The sequence below is a fragment of the Lithobates pipiens genome, unplaced genomic scaffold, assembly GCF_037356315.1.
Source record: "Lithobates pipiens isolate NorthernLeopardFrog02 unplaced genomic scaffold, aLitPip1_a1.2 Scaffold_27, whole genome shotgun sequence".
NCBI classification, from domain to species: domain Eukaryota; kingdom Metazoa; phylum Chordata; class Amphibia; order Anura; family Ranidae; genus Lithobates; species Lithobates pipiens.
The window spans coordinates 226,249,979-226,273,044 of NW_027507788.1; the positions used below are offsets into that span (position 1 = coordinate 226,249,979).

The 23,066-nt window shown below is 41.8% G+C and overlaps 1 protein-coding gene across 1 annotated transcript in view; it reads right to left on the minus strand.

Annotated features, from left to right (window-relative positions):
• Positions 1–22,410, minus strand: part of LOC143934584 (pancreatic secretory granule membrane major glycoprotein GP2-like) — a 31,105-nt gene extending 8,695 nt beyond the window's left edge. The window contains exons 1-6 of the mRNA XM_077458328.1: positions 22,259–22,410; positions 15,270–15,329; positions 14,771–14,878; positions 13,252–13,466; positions 10,824–10,978; positions 8,554–8,793 (exon numbers count right to left, since the gene is read on the minus strand). Of these exons, the coding sequence (XP_077314454.1) occupies positions 8,554–8,793; positions 10,824–10,978; positions 13,252–13,466; positions 14,771–14,878; positions 15,270–15,315 (764 nt within the window). The 5' untranslated portion in view covers positions 15,316–15,329; positions 22,259–22,410. The remainder of the gene's footprint in view (positions 1–8,553; positions 8,794–10,823; positions 10,979–13,251; positions 13,467–14,770; positions 14,879–15,269; positions 15,330–22,258) is intronic.
• Positions 22,411–23,066: the final 656 nt, after the last annotated feature.

Sequence of the window (23,066 nt, forward strand, 5' to 3'; positions counted from 1 at the left end):
TTGCAGTCAACGCGTTAGTCGCGGTAAGCCCAATACTCACCTAGGGACGACCGCCTTAAGAAGGCACATGAGCAGCCATCACCGAGCCCAGTGGGAGCAACGGAACACACAAAGCCACACTGCAGGCTCTCACCGTCCAGCCTCGTCTTCTACTTCTCCTTCTCCTCTCTCCTCACAATTGTCCTCCACTCCACCTTCCATCACGCCAAGCTCACATTTTTCTGCAAAAAGGCAGGCTTCCGTGGGCCTAATGTTTGAGCGTAAAAAAATGATGATGCCGGATAACCCTCTTGCCCAACGGTTGGCGGCTGGCTTGTCAGAACTCATAGCCCGCCAACTACTGCCATATAAACTGGTGGACTCGGAGGCCTTTCGCAAATTTGTGGCCATTGGAACACCACAATGGAAGGTCCCAGGAAGGAAGTATTTCTCAGAGAAGGGCATCCCAGAGCTATATGGCCATGTTCAGCGGCAAGTGAATGTATCTCTGGCACACAGTGTCGGTGCCAAGATACATCTGACCACAGACACGTGGTCTAGCAAACACGGGCAGGGAAGGTATATCAGTTTTACTGCCCACTGGGTGAACCTTCTGACGGCCGTCAAGCATGTAACCCGTGGCACCCGTGTAGATTTGGTTTTACCGCCACGGATTGCATGCAGGCCTGACTCTTCTTCTCCTCCTCCTACTCCATCCTCCTCCCTCTCCTCCTCAGCTGCCTCCTCCTTTTCCGCTGCTAGCGTCTCTTCCACTGCACCGCCCAAGCTCCCCAGAACCTATTCCACATGCCAGGTGAGACGTTGCCATGCCGTGCTGCGTCTGTTGTGCCTGGAAGCAAAGAGCCACACTGGCCCGGCACTCCTTTCAGCTTTGCGTTCACAGGCAGATGAGTGGCTAACACCGCTCAATTTGACAGTTGGTAAAGTGGTGTGTGACAACGGTGCCAATCTGCTTAGCGCATTGAAACAGGGCAAAATCACGCACGTGCCGTGCATGGCACACGTCTTAAACTTGGTCGTGCAGCGATTCCTTGTCAAATACCCTGGGGTCCAGGACATCTTGCGGCAGGCAAGGAAAATCTCGGCCCATTTCAGAAGATCTTACACGGCCATGGCTCGCCTTGCTGACATTCAGCGGCGACACCATCTGCCGGTCAGACGTCTTATTTGCGATTGCCCGACGCGATGGAACTCAACCTTCTATATGCTTGATAGGCTGCTCCAGCAGAAACGTGCAGTTAACGTCTACCTGTATGAACTCTGCGAAAGAAACGGTTCTGGGGAGCTGGGTTTTTTTTCACCGCGCCAGTGGCTGCTCATGCGCGACACATGCAGACTTCTGCGGCCATTTGAGGAGATCACCAAACTGGTCAGTCGCAGCCATGGCGCCATCAGTGACATGGTACCTTATGCCTTCTTTCTGGAGCGTGCATTGCGTCGTGTCATTGATCAGGCTGTGGAGGAGCAGGAGCGGGAAGATGAGGAAGTCGCAATGCTGGATGAATTCCCAGGGGGGGCTACTCTATCTGAGACAAGTCAACAACAGGAGTCTGATGAGGAGTCAGAGGAGGATGGTGCCGGGGCGGATGAGCAGGAGCAAGAAGAGCATGCTTTAAACCTTTCTGGGATCCCTGTTGTGCGAGGATGGGGAGAGGAGAATGAAGAGGACGACATTATCCTGGATGATGAGCAGGAGCCAGGCCACCACACCGCTTCCACTTTAGTGCAAATGGGGGCCTTCATGCTCCAGTGTTTTAATAGGGACCCCCGTATAAAAAGCATGAGGGTCAAGGACCAGTACTGGGTGGCAACGTACTTAGACCCCCGGTACAAACACAAAATGGCGGAAATGTTACCGCCGTCGCAGAGGGCTGTCAGAATGCAGCACTTCCAGGCCTTGCTTCGAGAAATGCTGCATTCTGCTTTTGCGTGCGCTGGCAGAGGAGCAATTCCCACTCCCAGAGAAGGATTTGCGGGTACCAATCCAACAGCGCCTGCAAGAAGAGGCCGGTTTGAAGATGTGTTGGTGACTTCGGATATGAGGTCATTCTTTCAGCCGACCCATCGACAGGTGTCATCCGGATCCAGCATCAGGGAACGCCTAGACCGTCAGGTGTCCGACTACATTGGGTTAACGGCCGATGTGGACGCTCTGAGGAGTGATGAACCCCTAGACTACTGGGTGGGCAGGCTTGACCTCTGGCCAGAGCTTGCCCAATTTGCAATCGAACTGTTGGCTTGCCCCTCATCCAGTGTCCTGTCCGAAAGGACGTTCAGCGCAGCAGGGGGGATTGTGACCGATAAGCGTACTCGCCTAGCTCACCACAGTGTTAACTACCTCACATTTCTAAAAATGAATGAGGCATGGATCTCGGAGGAATTCAACACATGTGACCAGTAGACCATGTATATGTCTATAAACTATTTTTTTAATCAAGCACACAGACCTTCTTAATTCATTTGGCTCACTTCCTTGACCCAAAAAAGCACACCGTACTATATGCCCCTACCCTCCTCTTTGAAGAGGTTGAGCGGTGTCATATTTCTACTGGGGCTGCTTATGATATCCCTGTGCTGTGCTGACTTCCTCCTGGGGGTTCTTATTATGAAGGGATCACACTATCCCTGTGCTGTGCTGACTTCCTCCTGGGGGTTCTTATTATGAGGGGATCACACCATCCCTGTGCTGTGCTGACTTCCTCCTGGGGCTGCTTACGGTGCTGCTGTCAGTGCTGTATGTCACGGTGCTGCTGTCAGCGCTGTATGTCACGGTGCTGCTGTCAGCGCTGTATGTCACGGTGCTGCTGTCAGCGCTGTATGTCACGGTGCTGCTGTCAGCGCTGTATGTCACGGTGCTGCTGTCAGCGCTGTATGTCACGGTGCTGCTGTCAGCGCTGTATGTCACGGTGCTGCTGTCAGCGCTGTATGTCACGGTGCTGCTGTCAGCGCTGTATGTCACGGTGCTGCTGTCAGCGCTGTATGTCACGGTGCTGCTGTCAGCGCTGTATGTCACGGTGCTGCTGTCAGTGCTCTGTATTACGGTGCTGCTGTCAGATGCCTCTATCACGGTGCATGTGTCATTCCGGTATGTCACGCTGCTGGTGATCATCTCCTGCACCCTCTTCTTTGCCTACCCTGGTCCCTGACCTTCCCTCTCCTCCATTGCCTTCATTAGCTCCATAGTCCTGAATTGTTAGAACAATTTCCCAAATAAAATAAAAATGCTTGTAGTTATCGATCCCAAATTCACCTCATACATGTATTATGTCATTGTCCAGATGGTGGGACTACGTTTTACCCCCTAATAATTACCACGTGGCCGCAAATTCGACATGAAGGTTTGCAAAGTTCGCCTCCCATTGAAGTCAATGGGGCCCGCGGCGAACGTTCGGTTTCGCGAACGTTTGGGTCCGTTCGCATTTCGCGTTCGCGAAACGTCCCGTCGGAAGTTCGTCCATCACTACTCCTGGACTGACTCGGGCCAAGGGTCCCAGATTCGGGGCTATAGCCCCAAAAGTCCCCCTCCCCCAGCGATGCCACTGGCTGTCACTGAAACTGGCCCATTGAGCCATCGGCCCACCGGGAAACTCCCTATAGTCCCTATGGCCAGTACATGCCTGCATTGCAGTGTATTGGACGTCGTATTTCTAGTCCCGTCGTACGTGCTGTACATGTCATCGCGCAAGCTTTCAGCGGACTGTCTGTTCATCGTGTGTGGTCAAGTCCGTTCATTCGAAAGTAGGACGGACTGTCTGTCGGATTGTCTGACGGACTTAGTTGGCCAGACAGTCCGCCCGTGTGTACGTGGCTTTAAGGAGACCACTAGGAGCTTTCCGCGTTCTGATTGTTTATAGATAGCACGGCGCCGGGCATTGCTGTCAGTCTATTGTGGGTCCAACCTGTCCCCCTGAGTCATCTTATCGCCCAAAGTATGGGGAAGTGATTTCCAAAAGCTGACTGGCTTAAGCTGAAAAAAAAATGAAGGTCCCAGAGTAACACCATATAGCGACACAGGGGCTGACACTGTGAAGGCGCTTTTACCCCTGCAGGGGCAGGGTATCTGGTGAGTGCAAAACCACCCCTTGCACAAAAAAAAAAGGCACTGGGAGTTTTTCAGCAAATTAAAGAGCAGTCAACGGCATCTGTTATATTGTACACAAGTCACACGTTTCATGTTTTTGGACTATAAAAAAAGTATTTATTTATTTCTATAGTGATTTATATACGTATTTATTTATTTAAATTGCAATTTACACACTGCTTCCCTGTTTTTTTTTTTTTTAATAGTCTTTTAATATATCGCTACTAGGTAACTATAATCACTATTGGATATATTGGTTCAATGCATTGGTACAACATCACTGTTAGATAATTGAAATATTGATACCCACACCGGTAGTAGGCACAGATCTTAAATATTACACAGAGGGTCAAACACAATATTTGAATTTTGCGGTTGAATTTAGTACTTCTATTATCTTTTTTCCCCACTTATCACACCATTTTATTAGAATTTCATATGCAAATACATAAGAGCGGTTTATAGACATTTATTTACGCTTTATGTATTCAGTTGTTCACTTTCTTTGGTTGGAATAAATTTAGGTCATTCACAACTATTGCACTGATTTTTTTTACACCAGCGTATTTGGGGCTTGCCTGCACAAAGGCTCCCCCTTTTTTAAATTTTGGGAATGGGAAAAACCCGCCGGGGGGTCTAACACTATAAAATAAATATATATTTTTTAATTTTAAAATAATTTCTATTTTATTATTTTTTTCTTTTTTGAAGAAAAAATACTTTGGTAGAGATATTTGGACAGCATAGTCCTCATTCAAAGGCATTAGGGGATAGCGCCACTCCTACCCCCCCCCCCCCCCCCTTTTTTTTTTTTACAAAAGAAATACATCAATTTGCACGTTATTAAAGGTATTTCATCCAATTCTGACCAGCACATTCCTGTGAACTGGGCCTATCAAAAACAATGGATTGTCAATATGTGGGGGCCTGCCTTGAGAAAATCAGCCCATCACAGGCGGTGCCAATGGGCCCTTCAATGGAAAACACATCAAGCAAAAATGTAAATGTTAATTCAATCCTGCATTGAAATTTTGCATCATTTGGAAAGATCTCCGAAGTTCTACCATTTATATTATAATTAACGTACAGTGTAGGAAAGGGTTGGATCCCCTTTTATATAGGTATATGGTAGTCTAAAGCAATTGGGAAAGTCATGAAAAAAATTGTTGGATTGTTCACCAATCATCACCCTATATAAAGTCCAGAACCTCTACATATACACACGTTCCTGAAGCCCTGATAAAGGTGGACTCCTTACCACCCCTGAATTGTGTTGGCAGGTTCCTATTTCCACGCCTAGTCCCTTCTCAAGGCTTGTATTGCTGTCCAACGCAAAATTTCCCTTCACATCCTGTCCTGGTGACACCAAAAAATACAGGGCTATAAAATGATGGGCGTTCTCTCCAGTGAGGACCTAGACAGCAGTGTGGTGAAGAAGAGTAAGAACCTCTTGGCTGGTTTTTACTGCTGTCTGTGTCATATTGTCTTCATGACCCCATCTTCTCATTTCCTGTCCTGGTGTTACGAGCATGGATCAGTAACGAGAAAGTGTCTCAAAGTAGCTACAGACATCTCACAAGGGTCCTAACTCTAAATCTAAAACTGAACAAAAAGTTGGCTTCTCTCTAAAAAGTAGAAAATCCCATCTTTGACAGTTCTTATGGAACCTCTGCCAAGGGTGTCCCTAGTGCTGGGCACCTGGGGCAGGTGACCTGAAACTAGAGTGGGGTGCCCTTGCTCTTGATGCCACCTATTTCTTTTACTTTTCAAGTATCTCCCTTGCACTGCCACTCACAGTTCAGAGCCTAGGGAGGCTCCCCTAAGCTCCTCCTTTGTTCTGGTCACCTGATAAAGCCAATGGGAGGACTTCCCTTCACTCTGAACTGCATCTAAGGCCTGGTGAGTGACCCTTTAACAATAGATATTAGATTATATCTGAAACCTCCAACTTTTATAATCCTCCAAAGTAGGAACATGGTTCTTAAGTAAATAAAAAAGAGTCCTGCGCAAATAATACCACAAAAAATGAATAATGTATATAAATGTGAAAAAAACAAGAGTCAATGAAAATATTTCAAAATAAACACACCAATAGTGTAAGTGTGTAGTGGAAAAACACTGGAGAAAGAACAGGACCAAATGTTCCAAAAAATCAGGCTCCCAGAACTCTCACCTCAGAGATGGAATAATAAGGCAAAAGAAAATAATTCCAATGGACTTCTCCTTCACTTCTCTGTGCACAATCATCAAATGGTATAAACTTCTACCACTAGAGGGCCGATTCAACCTCTTATGAGTAATACTGCAGCATATGTATCCTCGTGGTGTGAAACTTAAAGAAAACACAGAGGGGAAGGGGGAAGGGAGAGAGAAAGGGGACTCCAATAGTGTAGTGGTTTCCAAAACTGAATACATTTATTTAAGAGAAAGCAATGGGCTCTCACATTTAAAAAGAAAGTATCAAACAGAAAGAGATCTGGCGTATACAGCCAGTCATACGCTTGTTCCGGTATTCCTACGGCCACTCCCTACGCGTTACGTCACCACGTGACTTCTTCATGATCCCCATGAAGAAGTCACGTGGTGACGTAACGCGTAGGGAGTGGCCGTAGGAATACCGGAACAAGCGTAAGACTGGCTGTATACGCCAGATCTCTTTCTGTTTGATACTTTCTTTTTAAATGTGAGAGTCCATTGCTTTCTCTTAAATAAATTTATTCAGTTTTGGAAACCACTACACTATTGGAGTCCCCTTTCTCTCTCCCTTCCCCCTTCCCCTCTGTGTTTTCTTTAAGTTTCACACCACGAGGATACATATGCTGCAGTATTACTCATAAGAGGTTGAATCGGCCCTCTAGTGGTAGAAGTTTATACCATTTGATGATTGTGCACAGAGAAGTGAAGGAGAAGTCCATTGGAATTATTTTCTTTTGCCTTATTATTCCATCTCTGAGGTGAGAGTTCTGGGAGCCTGATTTTTTGGAACATTTGGTCCTGTTCTTTCTCCAGTGTTTTTTCACTACACACTTACACTATTGGTGTGTTTATTTTGAAATATTTTCATTGACTTTTGTTTTTTTCACATTTATATACATTATTCATTTTTTGTGGTATTATTTGCGCAGGACTCTTTTTTATTTATTCTAGTGATAGTTTGTGTTTACTATTTTGTCCCGCTGCATTTTTTGTTTTATTTAGCAGCACTTGCACTTTTGTTATTCCACAGATTGTTACATTATACTTTGTTATATATTCTATTTTGATGCACGTAGATCCATTTCACGTTTAGCACATAGTGGCGCGAGGGTCCATTTTACATATTTTATGGTTCTTAAGTACTCTGTTCAACATGGACTGACTAACCCAATATACCCCCTATACGGGCTACACAGAATTTTCTGATCTTTTGTCTTGGTTGTTCAGTTGTTCCCCTTTTACTTGTTATGTGCACTCATGAAACCGACCGATACTTTGTACTAAAGGGGCTGCCTTCCCTCATTGCATGTGTAAGCCCTTGTACACACGGTCGGAGATTCCGACGGAATGTGTCCTATCGGACCGTTTTGTCGGATATTCCGACTGTGTGTGGTCTCCATCAGACTGTTTGCATCGGAATATCCGACAGACCAAATTTTCCAACTTGCCGGTAAAATTTTCCGACAACATGCTCCAATCGGACATACACCGATCATGTGTAGCCTACTCCGACGGACAAAGTGCCACGCATGCTCAGATCAAATTCCTAGACCAAAGCTATTGGCTACTAGCGTGAACGTAGTCCTGTCATAATGAAATAGCGTCATCACGTTATGTACAATCGGATTTTCCGACAACTTTGTGTACGCAACAGTTTCGGACAAAATCCGTCGGACAAAATCCAACGGATTTGGTTGTCAGAATGTCCGACCCGTGTGTACAAGGGCTGGCATTCTTGATTTACCCGGGTCTCCTCCTATGAGGATTGTTTATATTTTTGGTTTTGTTACTTACTTTAAAAAACCTTAATAAAACTTTGTGAAACTAAATATGGTATTAACTAATAATAAGATAAAAAAAGATTGGCTTGAGTTGGGCTTTAAAGATGAACTCCAGGAATTATATCTCTTTAGAAAGTTGGCTTCTCCAGATTAGTTCAGAACTTCATGGCAAGACTTCAGCAACATACTCTTAAGCCGGCCATAGACGGTTCAAATCTCAAACCCTGTATGGTCAGGCTGAATGTATCCAAGTTGATCGATCAGCTTGAGTAAAACCAGCCTGTCGGATCTGACATGGATTTTACATGGATTTTACATGCGATTTTACATGCGATTTTTGCTAGCAGCTGTTATAGCCATACAGTGGCTCCTGCGGTTGCACGGATGACGTTAAGGAGATACGGAGTGTTGTTCTGTGTATTCAGTGAATCATTTCTGTAGTGAAAGTGTACAAATAACACACAGGACTTCTAACCCAGTGCACTGTGTACTTACCCGTTCTTAAGAAGATAGTACTTTTGGTTGCTTGAATTGGTAGGAGAGGCATAAATATTCACCACTTTGAGTTTGAAGGTGTTAGCATCCAGATCTGGTACTTTCACTGAAATGTAAATAGTTTCTTCCACCTTCAGGGTGTTGGCGTCTGAGAGAGGGGTCGTATATGTGCTATCTTTAAAGGCTACCATTACGGCTACATAACTTGCATTTGCTGTAGGGCCATTTATTACTGTGGTCCTGGAAAATAGACACATGATAAAGGTTACCTACCTAGAAACATATGCAGGTATGTTGCCATGCATCAATGTTAGTATACAGACTGCATGCAGAATTGAATTTGAGGAATAAAAAAGAGCAAACCTATCAGTGCATGCCATGGTGACCCCAAAGCCCCTACAGTACTCAGCAGTGTCGTAGGGAGAGGTGGAAGGAACCATGCAGCATGGCAGGGGACACACAAACATTGAATGCCAAAGAGTCTCATGGAGGCTGCAGCACTGAAGCAGAAGGAAGGTAGGGGACCCAGGCCATAAAACTCTTCTATTACGGGAACATTTCCTCTCAATTTGACAGGGTTGATGGAAAACACTTGGCTCAGATGACTAAGGCCGCGTACACACGGGCGGATTGTCTGCCCAACTTAGTCCGCTGAACCGTGTTTCAGCGGACAATCCGCTCGTGTGTGGGCTTCAGCGGACTTTTTCAGCGGACAGTCTGACGGACTTTGTCTTTCGGAATTTCCGTAATTTTGTCCGTCCAAACTTGGTTTTGTCCGTCCAAACTTGGTTTCAGCGGACAGTCCGCTCGTGAGTAGGCAAGTTGGACGGACTAAGTATGGCGCATGCTCAGAAAGGATTTACACGGAGGAAGGTTGCATTGCAGTGTATTGGACGTCGTTTTTCTAGTCCCGTCGTACGTGCTGTACACGTCATCGCGCAAGTTTTCAGCGGACTGTCTGTTCATCGTGTGTGGTCAAGTCCGTTCATTCAAAATTTGGACGGACTGTCTGTCGGATTGTCTGACGAACTTAGTTGGGCAGACAATCCGCCCGTGTGTACGCGGCCTTACACCCATGTGTCCTTACAGAGCTGAGCTCAGTTATATCTAAGCTTTTGTTTCTAATTTATTGAGGTTTGGGGCAAGGCCAGCTTAGTGCCTTTGCTTAAAAAAATGGATTGAGGTCTTCAACTAGTAACTAGAGACCTGTGAGTTTAATATCTACTGTGGGGAAGATATTTGAAGGTTTACGTAAAGATGAACTTTACCCATAACAACTTGATAAAAAAATAATGTTTTTTAGCAAAATACATTCGACATAATAATCCCATAATAGAATCCCAATAATGCCAAAAAATAATTATGCTACCAAAATTAGGGCATGCTGTAAATTGCCTCCAGCATTGTTCCTGTTTCTTCTTGCCAGAGGCTGCCGTTTTGCTGAAGCCCAGAGCCCCTGAGTAAATCTTTAGGTAGATCGGCCTCTAGTGGCTCTGATTTTAGGCACAGTGCCAAAAATTAGAGAGCGATTGAGCATGTGCAGTGCAAGGGGCAAACAGGGTATTACTGTATTTTAAATAGACAGACACTTATTTTTAATGTTTTACATAGCTATACAGTGGAACCTTGGATTACGAGCATAATCCGTTCCAAGAGAATGCTTGTAATCCAAAGCACTCGCATATCAAAGCAAGTTTCCCTACTGAAATCAATGGAAACAAAGATAATTAGTTCCGCATTGACTTCTATTGCATGTAATACCACATGTGGAGGTGGGGGGGGGGGCGGAGTGCCTTGGAAATAATTGGGGACAGCTCGGGCTGAACTCGCAAAGGCTCAGAAACACTAAGGAACGGAGCATTTCTGAGTGTTTCCGAGTATATCCGAGTGGTTCCAAGTATTTCCGAATGGCTCCGAACCATTCCGAGTGTCACCGACGCCCCCACACCTCTGGCCAAATGCGGTACTGCACACCCCATTAGCTTGAATTCTGCACATTTTGCGAGACAACGCTAACAAACTGAGTCAGAATAAAAATAAAAAAAAAGTTGCTTGTCTTTCAAAACGCCCGTTAACCGCGTTACTCGTAAACCTAAGGTTCCACTGTACCTGCAAAAGGGTCCAACCAGAAATGATCTAACAGGACTTCGTTTTCTGACTAAAGTTCCACTTTAAGGGCCAATTACACAAGAGTATGTGGTAGAATGCAATATCATAAGAGATCGTCAGCATGGATTTCTGAAAGACCGACATTATGTGATAATAATTACCCGATTACTGGGCGCAGAGTCACATTAAGTTTGGCATTCACATTCAGAGGGTAAGCGCAGGAAATATCCAGGACGGCGTCATTTGTTATTCGGATCGGATCCGTCTTACCAAAAATAAGCAGCTGATTTGTATATATGACATGAGTTTCATTTAGCTGTAGAGAGAGGAAGCACAGAAGTCATTAGACAGGATCAGAAAACTTACCGCCATACAGTATTAATATCAGTGTATTCCTTGTGAGGTCAAGAAGGAGGTCTCCAGTTTTGTTAAAGTAGAACTCCAGCCAAAAACAACCAGATAAAAATAAATAGCCCAAAGGTAAAATAACAAAAGTAGCTTTTACTATGGAGAAATTTTTGCAGAGATTTTTCCTGCGGTACATTTTTTTCCCCCCATTGAAAACGTCCGGTTGATGACGAAACGCGTCTGGGGGAAGGCACGTAGTGACTTTACCACGCCATCCGAATGGGAGGACAGGCTCTGTGTATATGCCGGCCGGCATTTCTTCATTTTATTGCATTTATCGATCTACTTTTGTACGTTTTATTCCCTAAAATAAATGTTGTACATTGTTCAAACGTATTCCGCTATGGTGGTCCCTTTCTCTTTTCTGAGCCATTTCTGACAGCGTACGGACCTTGTTTGGTGGACGCGGTTTTCAACTATATGTGGTCCCTATCCGAGGTGTGGATATCCGCGAGCGTAGAGGCCCTAGGCTGGGTTTAGCCGATCTATTTGGTAAGCACAATCTACTTCTGGGTGATCGGCACACTTTTGGATTTCATGCATGTGCACCGCGATGTTTACAATTTAGAGACGTTATGATTTTTTTTTTTTATTTGTGATTACGTTTTTGGCCTTGATTGGTCTGACACAATATATGGACTATTTGCAAAATAAATTTATTATTGTTTAAACATTTTTTAGTTTGTATAGCGCAGTTTTTTTTGATTGTACTTACATTTTTTTGGCCATTTGATCTGCTCACTCTGATGGCCACTACCATTTAACCCACTTTCTATGAGCCCAGGTCCCCTTGGACCCACAGCCTGTGAATGGGCAGTGAAAGGAGAAGTGGAGGACTGATGAGTTAATCTCTCGGTCACTCTGCTTTCTCCGCCAATCAACATACTCTTTGTCATCACATGAAATATCTGGCTATTTGTGTTTCTTCTTTTTCCCCCCCGGCCTGAGTTGTACAGGGACTGCACAAGGCTGAGACCAGATCCCAATGAGGTACTTATACTGCTTGAGTTAATAAAAAAAAATTACATATAATGATGTAAATCAGGGATCTCCAAACTACAACCCTCCAGCTGCTGCCGAACTACACACCCCCTGAGGCATTGTAAAACTCTGACATTCACAGACATGACTAGGCATGATGGGAATTTTAGTTCCCGAACAACTGGAGGGCCGTAGTTTGGGGACCCTTAATGTAAATAAATACAGAGCTGTGTTATTTGTGTCTTTTATATCTACTCGGAGTTCAACTCCTCCTTGTAGGCAGGGCAGGACTTAGGTTGGTGGGGCCCCTGGGCTTGAGTCACTTTCGGGCCCTACATTCTATACATTATACATCGTATTTATCGGAGTATAACACACACCCCAAGTTTAGGAGGGAATTTCAAGGAAAAACTTTTAGGCGGGAAGTTTAAGGAAAAAACTTACATTTAAATGCCCATCAATGCAGCCTTATCAGTGTCCATCTGCAGCCTTGTCAATGTCATTTGCAGCCTTGTCATTGCAGTCTTGAAGTTTAAAAATGGCGCCGCCGAAATACAGAGTACACCCGGCTATGTATCTCGGCAGGGCCAACGGGGCCCCCTATTGGGCAGGCCCATGGGCTTGAGCCCAGTCAAGCCCAATGGTAAGTCCAGCCCTGCTTGTAGGTGTCTCCTTTAACTAACCGACTGCTAAAGAGACATCCACGCATGTGTGCCCTCAGCTGGGGCCATGTGCGTCTTTTTAAAAGCAAAACACCCAGCAAGCCACGCCCCTGCTCCCTCCTTCTAGGCAGCTGCAAGAGCCAATCACACACCTTCCCCCACCATCTCATCTACAACCAGGAAGTTCAGGGAATGGGGCAGACATGGAGGACCTGGTAAAGGACCCGGTGGAAGTGACAAGGGGCGCCAGGTAAGTGTTTGAGGATGGTGGGGTTGTAAATGTATCGGGGTGTGTTTTGCATTAATGATGTGAATGCATTATGATAAAAAATAAAAAAATGCTTAGGCTTTAGTGATACTTTAATTTGTTCTGCCAAACCTGTATGAAAATGTGATTAAAAAAAACTATGTAGAGGATAAAACTCTCTTCTGGGGACAAAGACAACAAAAACTCAGAAATTATACAACTTTTCTCTATAGAGACTTTATTGTATCTGTTTTTACTTCTCTTGTATAACAAACAGTCAGGAGAACTTACCAGAGCTTCAGTATTACAGTCAGAGAATATCAATGGACGATGAAGGGTCATCTGCGATATTCCATCCACAACCTCCCTTCCCGCCAAGCAAGTGATGTTGTTGCTGTTCAGCCTCACATCGGACGTATCATATCCATTTTTTTCCAACCAGCATTTTGACACTTGTATATTAAACTTTGCGCCAGTACAAGTAAAATTTATGGTTGGAGTGACTCCTAAAAAATTAATGAATTTATTCAATAATGGTCAGTGTAGTGCCCCCTTACATTGATGATCAGTGTAGTGCCCCCTTACATTGATGATCAGTGTAGTGCCCCTTACATTGATGATCAGTGTAGTGCCCCTTACATTGATGATCAGTGTAGTGCCCCCTTACATTGATGATCAGTGTAGTGCCCCTTACATTGATGATCAGTGTAGTGCCCCCTTACATTGATGATCAGTGTAGTGCCCCTTACATTGATGATCAGTGTAGTGCCCCCTTACATTGATGATCAGTGTAGTGCCCCTTACATTGATGATCAGTGTAATGCCCCCTTACATTGATGATCAGTGTAGTGCCCCCTTACATTGATGATCAGTGTACTGCCCCCTTACATTGATGGTCAGTGTAGTGCTCCCTTACATTGATGATCAGTGTAGTGCCCCCTTACATTGATGGTCAGTGTAGTGCCCCCTTACATTGATGGTCAGTGTAGTGCCCCCTTACATTGATGATCAGTGTAGTGCCCCCTTACATTGATGATCAATGGACTAATTGCTTACATTAACTGACATTGTATCGTCCTCTTACATTGGTGGTCAAAAGGGATGAGCTTAAGCTTCCATCAGAACACAAGTACCTTGGAATTTCATGCATTTGAATCGCAACATTGACTATATTTTGGTCATGTCCATAGATAGAGACCCCGCCCCTTTGTATACACAAACTGTCCCCCGCCGCTCCTTTCATTCATCGGGACTGAAGTAAAATGAGACCAGACTTATCGGAGAGACAGAATTATCTCAGGGAACGCCAAGCAACCTGTAGAGGAAACTTTGCATTCTACAGAAAGTCCGATATAGGGAGAGCACAGGAGTCCTTTAGAAAGGAAGGACTATTTTTTAGGATTGCTCCTATACCCCCCCCCCCCTCCAACCAAAGCCACAAATCTCAGTGCAAACAGTGATTGTTTAATTGTGAACAAGATAAGTCAACTTCTGTGGTTATTATTTGCATTCCCACCTCCATATTACCCGATTGTGTATGTTTATGTGACAGTCAGCCTACAGACAGTCAGATTATACCTCTAATATCCACCACTCAAATGTTGAGGAAGTCTGGGGGGGGGGCTCATTCCCCCCGGGGGGATCCATTGCCGTTCATTTACCAGCCGGGTGTAAAGGGGCCATTAAACTAACACATTATGTACTATGAATGTTACATGGACCTCATATGGTTTATATAAAAATGCAATATTTGGTTTTCAAAAGGCACAAGATCCATTGTAACCAACCATTGTATTATAACATATCATACCTCGTTGGAGTTTATAGAGGGCTGTATTACACTGGCAGGCAGTAGTAGTAGTGTCACAAATCTCATCGGTAGCACAGGGATCACTTGTACAGACCTCAGACGCAGCCACTGGAGAGACAGAAAAGAACATGAAAGTACATCCTGTGTTCCTGTGTGGAAGTCTAAACAGATCTCAGATCCATCTACTATGTAATACAAGGATCAAAATAAATAAATCAGAGATAATGTCCGGGGTGTTTTAAATTGCCCCAAACAATCCAATTTGTCCCAAACTGTTGCAACTTGTATCCAAATGTTCCAATATACAAACTTGTTTCAAAATTATTACAATTCTTAAACAAAGTGTTTAAAGATACACAGTTAGAGAACGGATCTCCCTCGCTGTTTCCTTGTCTATTTACCCCTCTCCGACCGTTCCCTCCAATTTCTGGGGAACGATCGCTGTCTCTGTATTCCAAATATGTTATTATAAAATAAAAAGGAGACAAACGTCACTCACCCGCCATGACAGCGCACAGTACAGAGAGCAGTAGTGTTGTCTTCATGGTGATCAGGGAACCTAGAAGAAACATTCTATATGAGCAACCAATTTCTGTTTGTGATTTAGCAAAAAAATAAAAAAATAAACAAATAAAGGAAATAAAGGAAATAGCCCTAGAGAAATTTGCTTTATTTTATATATAGTTTTATACAGTCAAAATAAAACAAAGTTAATACAAAAAAAAAATTACAAACATCTTTATATTTTACAATATACATATATGTAAAATACTAGACTTATTTATTATTGTATATATTATTTGATTAGAAGAGAAAATGAAATTAAATGATTGAGATATATATATATATATATATATATATATATATATATATATATATATATATACATATATATATTGCGGAGACCGCCTGCCAAATCCCTCCCACGAGAGTGGAGAGCATCGGCTTACGGTACCCCTGAAGGAGAGTGGGACGTCAGCGGGGCGGCGCAGAAGCGGTAAGGGGGAGAGAGAGCCGCTGCAGCAGGCTACACAGCCGTAGCTGTATAGTGGTAGAGCCTGAGACTTGAGACTTGGGAGACCGAGGGAACACTACGGTGAGGTCGGGTGTAGAACAGCTGCTCTCCCTGAAATATCATGAAACATCCTTTGCCTGTAAGACTGTTAAAATTAATCTATATTATATATCTATGCCCCCATTATTGCTATTAGTCCCCCTGGATATCAACTAGATGAGGGATCTGCTGTCCTACCTTATGCTCTGTACTGAGGCCAAGGGAGTTGTGAACTGAATTGAACTATAGAGACAACTTGAAGAAAGGGGCGTACTGCTCTATACAAAATCTCCCCTTTTTTTTTCTTTTTGAGAAGATGCAGAATATATGTTATCATATTGTAGCTGGAAAGCTGTATGAGAAGACAGAGATTTTGGAGAAGCATGAACTATATAATCTGCATGAAAGTATGAACTGTAAAATATTTATTATATAAAGCAACTATTTATAAATCAAATATAAACAGGGGGGGGTGAAGGTTCCAGTTGAAATCAGCAGATATTATTTTTATTTTCCCCTCTGCATACATTTTTTTTTCTTTTTCGGATGATTGGACATTTGGACATTTGATATATCTATTTATTTTTTTATTCCCGTTATTCCCGTTTCTGTTGAAATCATTGCATATTATTTCCTTTTCTGGAAATCTCTAATTGGACTAGAAACTTGGACATTTGATACATTTATGTAATTCTTCTTTTTCTGTGCCATCCCCCCCCCACTTTCCTCCCCTTTTTTTTAGGGTAGACAAAATTGCGTATGGTCTGGTTTAATATATCTTAATAGTTTGAGAAAGGTAAGAAAAAGGATATATATATAGTATATAAATAATTAGATAATTAAGTATGTTGTTTTGTTTTGTTCTCCCCCTCCTATCCCCCCCCCCCCTTTTTTTTTTCCATTCTTTGCAATACTTTGCATTTTTTGCACTTTTGCAGTTTTGCACTGGCTGTGCTTTGTCCCCTTCCTTTTTTTCCCTGCATTTTTAAGCACCTTCTGCAATGTTTGCACCTCGCGCAGATATTCAGAATGTTCTAAAAAGGGTAGAAGAATCGGAAATACAGCTAGAAGAACAAAAAATAGCTATCTTGGAATTACAGAAAAGGGCGGACTTGGACTGGATAGAAATGAGAAATATTAGATATAAATTGGAGGACCAGGAAAACAGGAGTAGACGAAATAACTTAAGAATCCGCGGGCTGCCAGAATCTGTGAGTAGTACCGAGTTGGAGAAGGTGATCCGTGAAGTGTTCAACAAAATAATGAAAAAAGAAGTAACATCTCCCATAGCCTTTGATAGAATACATAGAATACAAAAAAAGGTGAAGTCAATATCTGAGATGGAGAGAGATGTAATAGTGAGATTTTTAAAAGGGGAGGAGAAGGGGATGGAAGAGGAAAAATTAGGGGAAATGTATAATAAATAATAGGTCTTTGGGCAGGAACAAGGTAGGAAATTTTAAGAAATAGAATTTTTGGGAAATAAGTAGGCTTGCTTCGGGGGTGGGAGGGCGCTGAAGGCTGGGCAGTCCCTGCGTGCTCCCCCGAGACCACCCCCAAAAGGGGGTGAGGCTCGGGGGTCCATGCGGGCACTTACAACCCCTCAAGGAAGGTCCAACCAGGGCTGGGGTCTGGTAATAGGTGCTAGCCCGTAGGACTATAACATTGATATTCAATGTAAGGAGGGGTGGGGTGGGAGGGGGGAAGAACATAGTTGGGGAAGAATATGTTTTTTCACATTGGTTACAGTACGGTACATTGACTGGATCGATCCTGGTAAAAAAAAAAAAAAAAAATTTCTCTTTTTGACACCACGACTGAATGCTTATGGATATCTACATCTAATTCCTGTGAAAAATGGCCCCCTTGAAGATTGTTACATATAATGTGAGAGGGCTAAATAGCCCCAATAAGAGGTACCAGATTTTGCAGAAACTGAAAAAGTGGTCATCAAATATTGCTTTTCTACAGGAGACTCACCTTAAATGGTCACATAGTACTGGGTTAAATTCTAAAAATTATCCAACTTGGTTCCATGGATATTCTTCCAGCAAGAGGTCCAGAGGAATTGCCATTGGGTTTGATAGAAGTACTCCCTTTATTTTAAAAGCTATGGAATCGAATTCTGAAGGGAGGTACCTATTTATTAAAGGCTCTATGTTTAATAAAATGTATACACTGGTTAACATCTATTGCCCTAATTCTCGCCCTTGTCCCTTCTTTGGGAAAGTATTGAATAAATTAGAAAGTTAGTAAAGAGGGAGGGGTGAGATTATGGCAGGGGATCTTAACTTTGTATTTGATCCTGCCCTGAATGCCCAACCTCCATCTCTACGCTCAGAAGGGAAATATTTTAAGGTAATTAAACAAAAATTACATCAGCAGCAATTAGTGGAGGCATGGAGAATTGTGCATCCCAGGGGGAAGGACTTTACTTATTACTCTCAGGTACACCGATCCTATTCAAGAATTGACTATATTTTTATAGATCATCAGCTCTTGGAGGGGTTAAGGGAAGTAGAAATGAAATCAATAACCCTCTCAGATCACGCCCCCGTTATGGCCACTTTGGATTTAGAGGACATACGGATTAGGCAAAGATCACGGAGGCTGGACGAATCTCTCCTATATGACCATAAAATATTTGAGGCTCTAGAAATGGATTTGAATTTATTTTTCAAAGAAAATAATGTAGAGAATATTGCACCAACTGTATTGTGGGAGACTCATAAGGTATATATGAGAGGGAGATTGATAGCAGAAGCAGCCAAGAGAAGGGAAATACGGACAGCGCGAAAACAACTGATTCTACAGGAAATCCAGGAGCTGGAACAGCTACATAAAGGGCTAAACGACCATAAAATAATGGTCAAACTAATAGGAAAACGGGAAGCACTGAGAGATTTATTAGAACAGGAAATCAGGCGGGTTTTCTTGAAGTCTGCCAAAAGGCAATATGAATCGGTAATAAACCCGGGGAGAATCCTGGCAGGGGTAATTAAACCTAGAAGAGATTTTAACTACATTGCAAAAATTAAAGATAAGAAGGGAGTGATGAAATACTCAACAAGAGATATTAGTAAAAAAAAAATCTGAGTACTATCAGCTATTATATAAGGTGAATGATAGCCAAGACCCCAAGGATAAACAAAATAGAAGGGGAAAAATTGAACAATATCTCCGGAAGATAGAGCTACCAAGGATAACAGAAGAAGACTCAAGTAGACTTCATAGCGATATCTCTAAGGAGGAAATAGAGAAGGCAATCAAAGATAGCAAGAGTGGGAAAAGTCCAGGGCCCGATGGGTATATGTCATTATATTTTAAAAAGTTTATGGGACTTCTGATACCTTTTTTTCACCAGTATATGAACTTAATTGGGGGAGGGATGAAGATACGTAAGGAAGCTTTGGGAGCCTACATAACTAAACTAGCAAAAGAAGGGAAAGACCCAACATTATGCCCCAGCTTTAGACCCATTTCTTTGATTAATGAGGATGTAAAAATGTACGCAAGGATCTTGGCTGAAAGATTGAAACAGCATATGCCAGATTGCATAGAAGGGGATCAGGCAGGTTTTGTCCCAGGGAGGGACGCGAAGGGCAATATACTGAGGACAACCCTTTAATTGCATGAAGTTAAAAAGGGGAAGAAATCTTCCCTTTTCCTATCAGTAGATGCCGAAAAGGCCTTCGATAGGTTAGATTGGGAATATATGCTGCAAACACTATATAAATTTGGTCTTGGCCCACGAATGCTTAGGTGGATAGAGGCTTTATATTCTAACCCCCACAGCTCAGATTCAGGTGAATGGAACCCTATCAGATACTTTTGGGCTTTATAATGGGACATGCCAGGGATGCCCACTCTCCCCTTTACTTTTTGTATTTTCTTTGGAACCTCTTTTGGTATCCATAAGAGCGAATTATGAAATTGAAGGAATAAAGGTTTCAGGGTATGAGCATAAGATATCTGCGTTTGCAGATGATATTATGCTTTATATAATGAACTCTAAGCAGTCACTCCCTAGGATCTTGCATGAGTTAGATGAATATGGGATGGTCTTGAATTTTAAGATTAATAGCGAGAAAACTGAGATACTGAATGTTTATACCTCCCCAAGGGAGAGAAGAGAACTTAGAGCTCCTTTTCCCTTTGTGTGGAAAGAAAAAGGTTTAAAACATTTGGGAGTGTATTTATCAGCATCATTAGTAGACTTATACCAGGATAACTATCTACCTCTCCTTAGTAGAATTAAACAAGACCTGAAAGGATAGACTGTCATGGTTCGGGAGGATAAGTGCAATTAAAATGATGATCCTCCCAAAGGCTTTATATATTTTTCAAAGCCTTCCGATTAATGTCCCAGGGGCCTATTTTAAAATGATCAAATCCTTGATCCAGAAATTTATATGGAATAGAAGAGGTAACCGTATTTCTTATAAGACAATGAGTAGACCTAAGGATAAGGGGGGGGATATATCCCTCCCAGTCTTTCAGAAATATCACACAGCAGCAGTAGTGAGGAGAATTCTGGATTGGGTCTATAATGCCCCATATAAAAAATGGGTATTATTGGAAAACAATATGAGTAAAGTTGCCCTGGGTCAGATCATATGGATCCCAACGAATTACAGAGGTCTCCCTAGAGGAGTGTCCCCAATTACAACTGAAACACTAAGAGCATGGGATGTGGCACTCAAAGGCACAGTAGGGCAAAATAATAGCCCTCTGATGCCCTTGACAGGAAATAACTACTTTCCCCCGGGGAAAGAAAATAAAATATATTTAAAATGGACCCATAGGGATTGACTGAGGCTAAGGGATGTGATAAAAGTAAATAGCTTACGCTCACTAGTGGAGCTACGAGAGAAATATGGCATAACGCCGTGGGACGGGTGGAGATACAGACAACTCCAACATTTTGTAGAATCCCTCCCTAAACCCCTCTGCTCAGGTGATAGTTTAATCCCTTGGGAAAGATTGGTTGACCAAGGAGGGATGGGTAGACAAGGGATCTCTAAAATATATTGGATCCGAATAACTCTGATGGACGATGGGACTATGTCTCCTCTGGGGAGGTGGGAAGTAGAATTGAATCAATCAATTCCGGAAAAACTGAAAGGGAAGGTTATGGACTATGTCCATTCCACCTCAATGGACACAAGGGTAAAATAAATATATAGATATATATATAATTTTTATTTTTTTTATTTTTATTTTTTCTAGATATCTCTTTTCTAAAGATAATACTCACATAAATGTAATTATTTATTTTTTAAGAGGATAGGTCGTAGTGTGGATATATTTAAGGGTGAAGACTCTTCTCTGTTATTTTCTGTAGAGGTATATTTAGGAGGATCGATCCAGTCGGGTACCCAATGTAAATCCCTTTTCTTTTTGTATTTATTTTGTATTTATATGAACATTGAAAACTGAATTTTATGTAAAGTGGTTTGTAAAAGCATGTACAAGAGAGATCTTTCGTTTTGTAAACGTGGAAAACTAAATTAAAAAAAGATTTAAACATTTAACAATATTTGATAATAATGCTATTTAATTTATATATATATATATATATATATATATATATATATATATATATATATATATATATATATATATATAAAATTAAATAGCATTATTATCAAATATAATATATATATATTTATCTATATATATATATATATATATATATATATATAAAATATAGCTAAGAAGCACATATTAAGTTATAACTACAAAAAAAGAATAGACTTAACAACATTTGATTTGAGAAAACCATGTAATTATATTGCATATTGAGTTATAATGACAAAAAAAAATAGTCTTAACAATATTCTATATGAGCAACCATTTTCTGTTTGTGATTTAGCAAAAAAAAAAGAGAAAAAAGTCTTACAGAATTTTGCATTATTTTATATATAGTTTTATACAGTAAAAGTCAAAATAAATCAAAATAAATACAAAGGAAAAACAACAAACATCTATATATGTTCCACTTTTTTTATTGACTATGTAACATACAAGACTTAACTATTTGATTAGCAAAAATAAATAAATAAATATATTACATATATTTATTTATAGCTACAAAAAAACAAAACATAAAAACGTTGACTGTTCCATTTCCATTAGATCTTCCAACAATTGCCAATTAGATACATATTGATTGGATAATTAAGTAAATCCACATAATGCAATTAAACATGTTACAAAGGCAGCAACTCAGAGAGCAATGAAGCCAAAGAATGATCATGGTAACCAGCCAACCAGCCATCCCAAAATGGCAGCCTTCATCATTCTCTCATCATATTCCCATTTAAGGAGACAATCAGAGTGTAAGGTGTATGACCTGTTTTGGAAAATTATAATTTATCCTGATTGTCTGCTATGAGTTGTAAATGACTTAGAAATCAAAGTTTTATACTCACCGACAAATGTGGTGTGGAAATGTTCCGAGTCTGCAAGAGGCTTCCAACAACTCGATGTTCTTCCAGCACAAAGTTAGTCGTCAGTTGAGTTTTGCCACCTTTAGGAAGGGCAGTTGGAGTGAGGAGGTGGAGGGTGTGCGTAAAATTACCGATCACTCAGCTACTTATATACTCATCAGTCCAGATGGAATGCCATGCATCGAAAAAAACTAGAAGGTGGAACTTAGTAGAACTTAGCCCCGAGCAGTCTCGGTTTTATATTACCAGTTGTCACAGAGTGAAATTTTTTCTGGCGGCGTTTAATAGCTGGTGAGAATGCCACCTTGTTCTATTACGAAATGAATCTTTCAACTATTTTACATACTTGTTTAAAACCCAATTATAGAATTTTTTTTTATTTTTTTTTTCATTTTGGAGAGTGACCAAAATATATTAACAACAGCAAAATGCACAAAAAACAAGTTTTATTGTATCGCAAATAGATTTAAAATCGTAATGGTGATGGTGCCAGATACCACTGACCAGCTACATCTATGTAAGTTGATTTGGATTCCTATGATACATGAATGTGTTACAATGTAGTTATTTTGTAGGTTCTCCTGGGAGAATTTTGGTAAATCGAAATGCACCGCCTGGTCATTGAACTATGGCCAGCAGGGTTCGAATCGCCAATACCGGGGCTTTAGGATAACTCAGTGCCGTATTTATCGGCATTTAACACGCATAGGCGTATAACACACACAGGTGTATAACACGCACCTTTATTTTAGGAGAGAAGTTTCAGGAAAAAAAGCGTAAAAAAATTAGA